Source organism: Formica exsecta, unplaced genomic scaffold, assembly GCF_003651465.1.
Source record: "Formica exsecta isolate Colony F162 unplaced genomic scaffold, ASM365146v1 scaffold153, whole genome shotgun sequence".
Classification (NCBI taxonomy): domain Eukaryota; kingdom Metazoa; phylum Arthropoda; class Insecta; order Hymenoptera; family Formicidae; genus Formica; species Formica exsecta.
This window is the reverse complement of record NW_021848854.1, coordinates 26,981-36,235: the sequence shown is the minus strand read 5'-3', so window position 1 is coordinate 36,235 and position 9,255 is coordinate 26,981. Positions and strand designations below refer to the sequence as shown.

General features: G+C 33.3%; 1 protein-coding gene across 2 annotated transcripts; it reads left to right on the top strand.

The window, feature by feature from the left end:
• The first annotated feature begins 2,360 nt into the window (after positions 1 to 2,360).
• Positions 2,361 to 8,500, top strand: LOC115232961 (aspartate aminotransferase, mitochondrial). Of its 2 annotated transcripts, XM_029803141.1 has the most exons (8): positions 2,377 to 2,577; positions 3,284 to 3,440; positions 4,817 to 4,886; positions 5,968 to 6,096; positions 6,162 to 6,383; positions 6,742 to 6,898; positions 7,204 to 7,302; positions 8,148 to 8,500. In XM_029803141.1, the coding sequence occupies exons 2-8, from the start codon at positions 3,400 to 3,402 to the stop codon at positions 8,483 to 8,485; spliced, it is 1,056 nt and encodes a 351-aa protein (XP_029659001.1). In that variant the 5' UTR covers positions 2,377 to 2,577; positions 3,284 to 3,399; the 3' UTR covers positions 8,486 to 8,500. The 2 variants fall into 2 exon arrangements, with proteins under 2 accessions (XP_029659000.1, XP_029659001.1); XM_029803140.1 differs by lacking the exon at positions 4,817 to 4,886 and having other exon boundaries at positions 2,361 to 2,577.
• Positions 8,501 to 9,255: the final 755 nt, after the last annotated feature.

The following is a 9,255-nucleotide window of genomic DNA, read 5'->3' as shown; positions in this document are numbered from 1 at the left end:
TCGTAACTACATTTACACACATACTGATCTGTCATCTGTTATTGCTGACATAAAATAAATAAATTGATTTCCACAAAACTTCTCTGCACGATCAAAACAAAAATAAACTTCATTTCTTAAATGTGTGAAAATATTAAGTTTATATTTGTATTTAAATATAATAATTAATCAACCATTTAAATTGTTATTTAAGAAAAAATTAAATATTTTACGTACAACATTTATAGTTTGTTAATATTAGCTGAGAGAGAGAGAGAGAGAGAGAGAGAGACCGCCGTACATAGTATTCATATACATAAGAAACAATAAAATCAGCTGTGCAGTAAAAATCAATATTACCTAATTTGTAAAATCAATAACAGATGACAGATCAGTACGCGTGTATGTGTAGTTACGGATCTGAGCGCACGAGCTCTACGCGATATCATTGGCAAACTTTGATCGCTTATAACTCACTATTGCAGCCTCAAAATTTTTGTATTAGAACTTTTGACTATTTTATCTGTAGAACACACTATTAAAGTATTGTACAGAGGTTGTGAGACACCCTGTATATATATACACCGTCGAACAATTAAGTTTCGAGACTCGCTTCGCATTTCCGAACATTTGATCCGTTTGTGCTGCCATTTTAGGGAGTTATTCACAACTCAATACTCAACATGTGATGCAAGTTTTAAATTATTTGGTTGAATAGTTAATGAGATGCAGTCACGCGAAATTGTGTTACAAAATTTTGTTTAAAAATCGGTGTAATGGAAGGAACGCTTGAAACCGCGCCAACATCAAATTCTGCGTTAAATTAGAGAAGTCGCTAACAGAAACGTTACAAATGTTCAATGTAGTCACCACCTAACTCGACACACTTAGATCAACGTCTCCGCCATTGCTCAAAGTAGCTCTGATAGTCCTCTGAAGCAAGTCCTTTCAAAATTTGATTTGACACGTTTTTTTCATCTATATCTTCGAAATGTTACTCTTATGCACAGCTGGCTTTCCGAAGGCTTATTGAATCATTGTATTGTTTCTGTTACTCATTCTCAATGACTGTTTGCACACTTCCATAAATATGCCATTATGTCAATCCATTTACTAATTTTACGAACAGTTATTCGTCGGTCGTCTTTAATAAAGCCGCGAATTTGTTGAATGTTCTCAGGCGTAAAGCTGCCATTACATGGCAGCATCGAGCATCGAACGTCTGCATCTGCACAGAAATCATTGCGCAGGTATCTGAATGAGATAGATTCCAGCTTCTTGCGGCTAATAGCATGATGAGTGATATGAATTCGGGCGAGATAAAAAAAATTATGTTCTGATACACATTACTAATACTGAAAATTGATATTTATTTACATTATACACAACAGATATTATTATTATTAAACAAAATATATATAAAACGTTACTATCCCCCAGCAGAATATTAGAATCTAATAAAGGGATATAATTTTCATTTTTTTTTTCCTGCATGTTTATAACATACTGCTCCTTTAAATCATTTCCTACTTTTAACAATAGTTTTTCAAACTGTGTCGTTTTGTCATTTGTGAATCCCTTTTTGTGTCTTATTTATTTGAATATTTCAACCATCCAAAATCTTTTGCCGCATTTGTATTTTAATTTAATTTTAATTTACATTGCCAGAGTAGTAACGTTTCATAATATATCTTTGATTAATAATAACACACACACACACACACACACACATCTGTTATATAATAAAATAAATGAAATATAATTCTGGGCAACAATATTCTGCGCAGACGCTTAACGCTAATTCTGAGACTCTGCCACCAGAGATGCCAATTCTGAGACTCTGCCACCAGAGATGCCAATTCTGAGACTCTGCCACCAGAGATGCCAATTCTGAGACTCTGCCACCAGAGATGCCAATTCTGAGACTCTGCCACCAGAGATGCCAATTCTGAGACTCTGCCACCAGAGATGCCAATTCTGAGACTCTGCCACCAGAGATGCCAATTCTGAGACTCTGCCACCAGAGATGCCAATTCTGAGACTCTGCCACCAGAGATGCCAATTCTGAGACTCTGCCACCAGAGATGCCAATTCTGAGACTCTGCCACCAGAGATGCCAATTCTGAGACTCTGCCACCAGAGATGCCAATTCTGAGACTCTGCCACCAGAGATGCCAATTCTGAGACTCTGCCACCAGAGATGCCAATTCTGAGACTCTGCCACTTCCCAGTTCCACCGTTCCCAATTCCCTGTTCCTCTATTTCTTCGCATGTATGAAAGAGAGAGAACGCAAGGGGCACGAAACAGAGTATGTCCTTTTCTACGTGCACCTTTACCCCCACTCCTTAAATAAAGGCAAACGCTCGGTCTAGATATACTATGTCTATGGTCTAGATATACTTATGTCTATGACACAGATACAGACGTTCCGATATATTTCAGTCCCGTTGACATCCGACATTGAGGTTAAGACGTGTTCAAAATTTAAAAATTGTGACAGAATTGTGAAAAATATTCTAAATGGCATACACCACGAGACTGCTCGTGACGACCGGCAAGTTTCTGAAGAACGGTTCTCTGCTGATGAGATTCTCTAGGTGAAATCCTTTAACATACAGTATCCAAAACGAATGACCTTTCGACCTTCGCAAAGTTATTACTTTTTGAAGTGCTGTTTTCTATAAAAATACGATTAAATTTGTTACTTTGGAATCTTTATTATTCATGATTTAAATTAATTGCATTATTGACAATATAACAGAGAAAGAGAAAGAGATTTAATTATTAAGATGTTTGTTTTGTCAACTTATATTATATGCGTTTGTATTTTTTCCAGATTTGTTATATTTCTTTTACTTTTATCTTTTCTTGCAAATAATTAAACATATATGCGAATTATTTTATACATAAAAGAGCAAAAAAAGAATCTAATCAAAATACGAATACTTTCTACGAATATATTTCTTTTTTCTTCAACACATTATGTTTTTAAAGTTTAAATTTAAATTTAAGATTAAATTTTTATAATTTTATTATTTTTTTATTGTATTGTAATTTTCAAATTGATTATATAATTTGATAGCTGTATCTGTTGCTTAATTTTTAGTAACTTGTTCTTATAAACATCTTATCTTTTTGGTATAAAATTAAAGATAATACTATCTATTGAGAGATAGATAGATAAATAGATAGATAGATAGATAGATGATAGAAAGATAGATAGAAAGAGAGAGAGAGAGAAAGAGATAGAGATAGAGAGAAAGAGGGGATAGATTATAAGAAATAATTTTATATATATTACAGCTCATGGTGGTCCCATGTAGAGATGGGACCACCAGATGCCATTTTGGGAGTCACTGAAGCATTCAAGAGGGATCAAAATCCCAAAAAAATCAACTTAGGTGTTGGCGCTTATAGGGATGACAATGGCAAACCATATGTTCTTCCTAGTGTTCGTAAGGTTAGTTATAAATAATATGCTAATTCTTTGAAGAAAAAGCATACATAGACATATATATAGGGTGTCTCACAACCTTCGTACAATATTTTAATAGCGTATTCTAGAGGCAAAATGGAGTAAAAAATCTTAATACAAAAATATCGAGGCTACAATAGTTTTTGAGTTTTAAGTGATCAAAATTTGCTAATAATATTGCGTAAAATTCGCGTCCTCAAGTTCGTAACTACATTTACACACATACTGATCTGTCATCTGTTATTGCTGACATAAAATAAATAAATTGATTTCCACAAAACTTCTCTGCACGATCAAAACAAAAATAAACTTCATTTCTTAAATGTGTGAAAATATTAAGTTTATATTTGTATTTAAATATAATAATTAATCAACCATTTAAATTGTTATTTAAGAAAAAATTAAATATTTTACGTACAACATTTATAGTTTGTTAATATTAGCTGAGAGAGAGAGAGAGAGAGAGAGAGAGACCGCCGTACATAGTATTCATATACATAAGAAACAATAAAATCAGCTGTGCAGTAAAAATCAATATTACCTAATTTGTAAAATCAATAACAGATGACAGATCAGTACGCGTGTATGTGTAGTTACGGATCTGAGCGCACGAGCTCTACGCGATATCATTGGCAAACTTTGATCGCTTATAACTCACTATTGCAGCCTCAAAATTTTTGTATTAGAACTTTTGACTATTTTATCTGTAGAACACACTATTAAAGTATTGTACAGAGGTTGTGAGACACCCTGTATATATATACACCGTCGAACAATTAAGTTTCGAGACTCGCTTCGCATTTCCGAACATTTGATCCGTTTGTGCTGCCATTTTAGGGAGTTATTCACAACTCAATACTCAACATGTGATGCAAGTTTTAAATTATTTGGTTGAATAGTTAATGAGATGCAGTCACGCGAAATTGTGTTACAAAATTTTGCTTAAAAATCGGTGTAATGGAAGGAACGCTTGAAACCGCGCCAACATCAAATTCTGCGTTAAATTAGAGAAGTCGCTAACAGAAACGTTACAAATGTTCAATGTAGTCACCACCTAACTCGACACACTTAGATCAACGTCTCCGCCATTGCTCAAAGTAGCTCTGATAGTCCTCTGAAGCAAGTCCTTTCAAAATTTGATTTGACACGTTTTTTTCATCTATATCTTCGAAATGTTACTCTTATGCACAGCTGGCTTTCCGAAGGCTTATTGAATCATTGTATTGTTTCTGTTACTCATTCTCAATGACTGTTTGCACACTTCCATAAATATGCCATTATGTCAATCCATTTACTAATTTTACGAACAGTTATTCGTCGGTCGTCTTTAATAAAGCCGCGAATTTGTTGAATGTTCTCAGGCGTAAAGCTGCCATTACATGGCAGCATCGAGCATCGAACGTCTGCATCTGCACAGAAATCATTGCGCAGGTATCTGAATGAGATAGATTCCAGCTTCTTGCGGCTAATAGCATGATGAGTGATATGAATTCGGGCGAGATAAAAAAAATTATGTTCTGATACACATTACTAATACTGAAAATTGATATTTATTTACATTATACACAACAGATATTATTATTATTAAACAAAATATATATAAAACGTTACTATCCCCCAGCAGAATATTAGAATCTAATAAAGGGATATAATTTTCATTTTTTTTTTCCTGCATGTTTATAACATACTGCTCCTTTAAATCATTTCCTACTTTTAACAATAGTTTTTCAAACTGTGTCGTTTTGTCATTTGTGAATCCCTTTTTGTGTCTTATTTATTTGAATATTTCAACCATCCAAAATCTCTTGCCGCATTCGTATTTTAATTTAATTTTTGCCAGAGTTGCCAGAGTAATAACGTTTTATAACATATTTTTGATTAATAATAATAATAACACACACACATACACATCTATTACATAATAAAATAAATGAAATAAATATAATTCTGGGCAACAATATTCTGCGCAGACGCTTAACGCTCGACGGTTGACGTTTGACGCTGCCATGTAAAGGCACCTTTATTGCTCGTCCTAGGTTGATGCGCATAAGTCAAATTTGCAACTTCTTCACGATCTTCACAAAAAAACTTTATGCCATTTGCATACTTGAGACTTTGATAATGTGTTCTTACCGAACTATGCACATAACATGCACAAAATTTTGGCTGATTTAACATGTTCATGCATTAAAAATTTGATAATTATGCGTTGCGCAACCGAGACAGGCACCTTCTGTTCACTTATCATGCTTACTATTAAACAAACGATTGTAGACACAAACGCGCAGTTTAGAGCGAGTCTAGACATATCTACAGCCCAATATTGTCATAACAACGAGCGTTAAAGTATCCTGCTCCTATTCGAAAAGTCTCGTTCATATTTGATCAACCTACGTATATAAAGTTATAAAATAAAATATGATTATATGTTATGATATAAATATATAATGATAAAAATAAAATATAATTATTAAAAAATATAATAAAATATGTTTCCCATTCTTGATGATAGGCAGAAGAAAAAATTCGAATTAAAGAAATGGATAAAGAATATTCCACAATCTCTGGCAATGCTGAATTTTGTGAACACAGTATTAATTTGGCTCTTGGGAAAGGAAATGAAGTTGTTACAAATGGATTGGTAAATACAATACAATATAATAAAAATAATATGGAGCTTTCTTTTAACAAAAATTTTCTTTTCAGAATGCAACGATTCAAGGGATCTCTGGTACTGGTTCTTTGTTTGTCGGAGCACAATTTTTATCTCACCATTTTCCTGATAATAAGGAAATTTATCTTCCAATTCCTTCATGGGGAAATCATAATCCTCTATTTAGGCTTGCTGGACTTACAGTCAAGTCTTATCGTTACTATAATCCAAAAACTTGCGGTTTGGATTTTAAAGGAGTAGTGGAAGATATATCTGTTAGTATATACAAGGCTTCTAACAAGCAGAACATTATTCTAAATGTTAATGCTTGCATTAACAGAGATTGTTTCGAAGATAAATATTAGTTACAAAAAAGTTCACACATTAATTAAAATTATAATAACTAATACTTATTTATTAATATACAGAGACATTTTAAATATTAATGAGTTTTCAATAAATATATAAATATGTATAAATGTAAATATATATACATATAATTGATAATAGGAATCTTACAAGAAATGTTGCATGTGCAAAATTAGTGTTTTACATTTTGTATTGTTAACGTTATAATAATTATCAAAAAATTAATATTTATTTTATTTATTAATACAATGTATCTATCAACAGAACATTCCTGAGAGATCGATTATTCTTTTGCATGCATGTGCTCATAATCCCACTGGTGTTGATCCTAAACCAGATCAGTGGGCACAATTGTCCACTCTGATCAAGAAAAAAAATCTGTTTCCATTTTTTGATATGGCATATCAAGGCTTTGCCTCAGGTATTTTTAAACTAAAAATTACTTACAATTTCTTTTTTTGTACATCTCATAAATAAATGTATAAATCAAAACGATGCAAAAAATAACTCGGTAACTCTTTTTTAATGCATTAGAACTTATAGATTTGTTATTAATTTAATATAAAATGTAGATATATATTTATTAATTAAAACTATTCGTCTCTCTCTCTTAAATAAAATAAAATTTTTAACAAAACTTTCTTAAATAAATTATGTAGAACAAAGTTACACATCTTAACATTTTATTATAATTATTAATTTATCATTCTAATCTATTTTTCTCAGGGGATCTTACAAGGGATGCCTTTGCAGTCAGATTGTTTATTAAAGAGGGGCACAATATCGCTTTGGCTCAATCTTATGCAAAGAATATGGGTCTCTATGGTGTGTACAAGGAATTTATAAAATCAAATATACAAAAAATATTAATCTATAAAATCAAATACAAAAACATTAATATAAAAGATTAATTATTAAATTGCCAAGTTTAATAATTATATATGTACGTATACAGGGTGAGTCTAAAAAATACATTGTAAATAATTACATACTTTTTCTCAAAAACAATTTTTTTTAATAATAACCGTAATGTGCAGTTAGAGTGGGTTAAACTGAACAGAAAAGTCCTGTAGCATTTTTTCCTATAACGCTTAATAAAGGAGTTATTATTGAGTAAAGTCTGGTCAATCAGCGCCGACTTTTAGCCGGACGCACGTCGGTGAGCCACCCGCCTGATAGTGTGCACCGCCGTAGCGACGGAGCGCTCACGCACACTACTAGGCGCGCGGCTAAAGGTCGGCGCTGATTGGCAGACTTTACTCAGTAATAACTCCTTTATTAAGTTATAGAAAAACATGTTACAGGACTTTTCTGTTCAGTTTAACCCACTCTACCTGCACATAACGGGTGGGGCGATTATTATCAGACACCCTGTATATATATACAGCGCTACAACTTTTGTATAGAAATATCCACATTGTTATATTAAAAAAAAAAAATGCATTCCTCTCCGTTCGTTAACACAGATAGCTTTTGTAAGCAACTATTTTATGTTCACAATAGAGTTCAGTTTGAACCATTTATTTGGATATATATTTATTATAGTCTATTTCTTTTAGTTTAAAAGCTAAAAAGGTGTGGTTACTTTTGGTAGGACACCCTGTATAAGTGAAAAAAATAAAAATTTCGCAAAAAATAAATTTTTGCGAAATTGTTTTTTATTTTCTCAGGTGAACGCGTTGGAGCGTTTAGTTTGATTACATCCAGCAAGGACGAGGCTGCGCGCACTTTGTCGCAATTGAAGATTCTAATCAGACCAATGTATTCGAATCCGCCAATCTATGGAGCTCGTATAGTTAATGAAATTCTCGGCAATTCGGAATTGCAAAAAGAATGGTTACACGACGTTAAGAATATGGCCGATCGCATCATTTCAGTTCGCACGAAGCTTAGGGACCATTTGAAGAAAAACGGCAGCACTCGCGATTGGTCCCACATTACCGATCAAATCGGAATGTTTTGTTATACCGGCTTGAAACCGAATGAGGTAATTTCTTTTTTCGATTAAAATAGTACTATAGATCCATGTACATACACATTTGTATTTATAATTGAACATATTTTTCAAATTAAATTGTTGAAAATTACATCTTTTACACTTAGTCTTTATACACTTAAGTGTATTTAAATTTTAAACTTGAAATAGTATAAAATTAATAGGCATATATATATATATATGTATATACAGGGTATCCAAATATTCAACCGACAAACTTTCAGAGATTGTTGGGGGCATCCTAAGGATCATTTTTTGCAAATGGACCTAGGGTCGGAAATCGTTACATCGTTACGATGTCGGGAATGTTGGCGGCGCAAGGCTCTGAGCAAGGTAGCCTGCCATGCACGTGACGTCACAAACGCTTAATTTAGACAGCACATGGCGCGTTGCTTTTCCGAAAAGTATCGCAATTAAATAGCAGTGGCCGACTATACTCTGTAGGTCAGTGCTGGAAGATAGAAACATGATCCTTATGTGCTTTCTGAGCATGTCTAATTTCTCAATATGTTCTTCCTCGTCTTGTTCAGCCACTGCCATTTAATTGCGGTACTTTTCGGACAAGCAACGTGCCATGCGTTGTCTAAATTAAGCGTTTGTAACGTCACGTGCATGGCAGGCTGCCTTGCTCAGAGCCTTGTGTCGCCGACATTCCCGACGGCCTAGCGATGTAACGATGCATTTCCGATCCTAGGTCCATTTGCAAAAAATGATCCTTAAACCCGTATCAGACTACGCATTGAAAATTGAAGATTGGAATTTGACTAATCAGAACAAAGGAA

What these genes read in the sequence shown, in the direction of transcription:
- LOC115232961 (XM_029803140.1), top strand. Translation starts at nt 2,501, where the DNA reads ATGGCATACACCACGAGACTGCTCGTGACGACCGGCAAGTTTCTGAAG. An exon ending in TTCTTCCTAGTGTTCGTAAG is followed by an intron (nt 3,441 to 5,967) that starts GTTAGTTATAAA and finishes TCTTGATGATAG; the next exon opens with GCAGAAGAAAAAATTCGAAT. An exon ending in GAGTAGTGGAAGATATATCT is followed by an intron (nt 6,384 to 6,741) that starts GTTAGTATATAC and finishes ATCTATCAACAG; the next exon opens with AACATTCCTGAGAGATCGAT.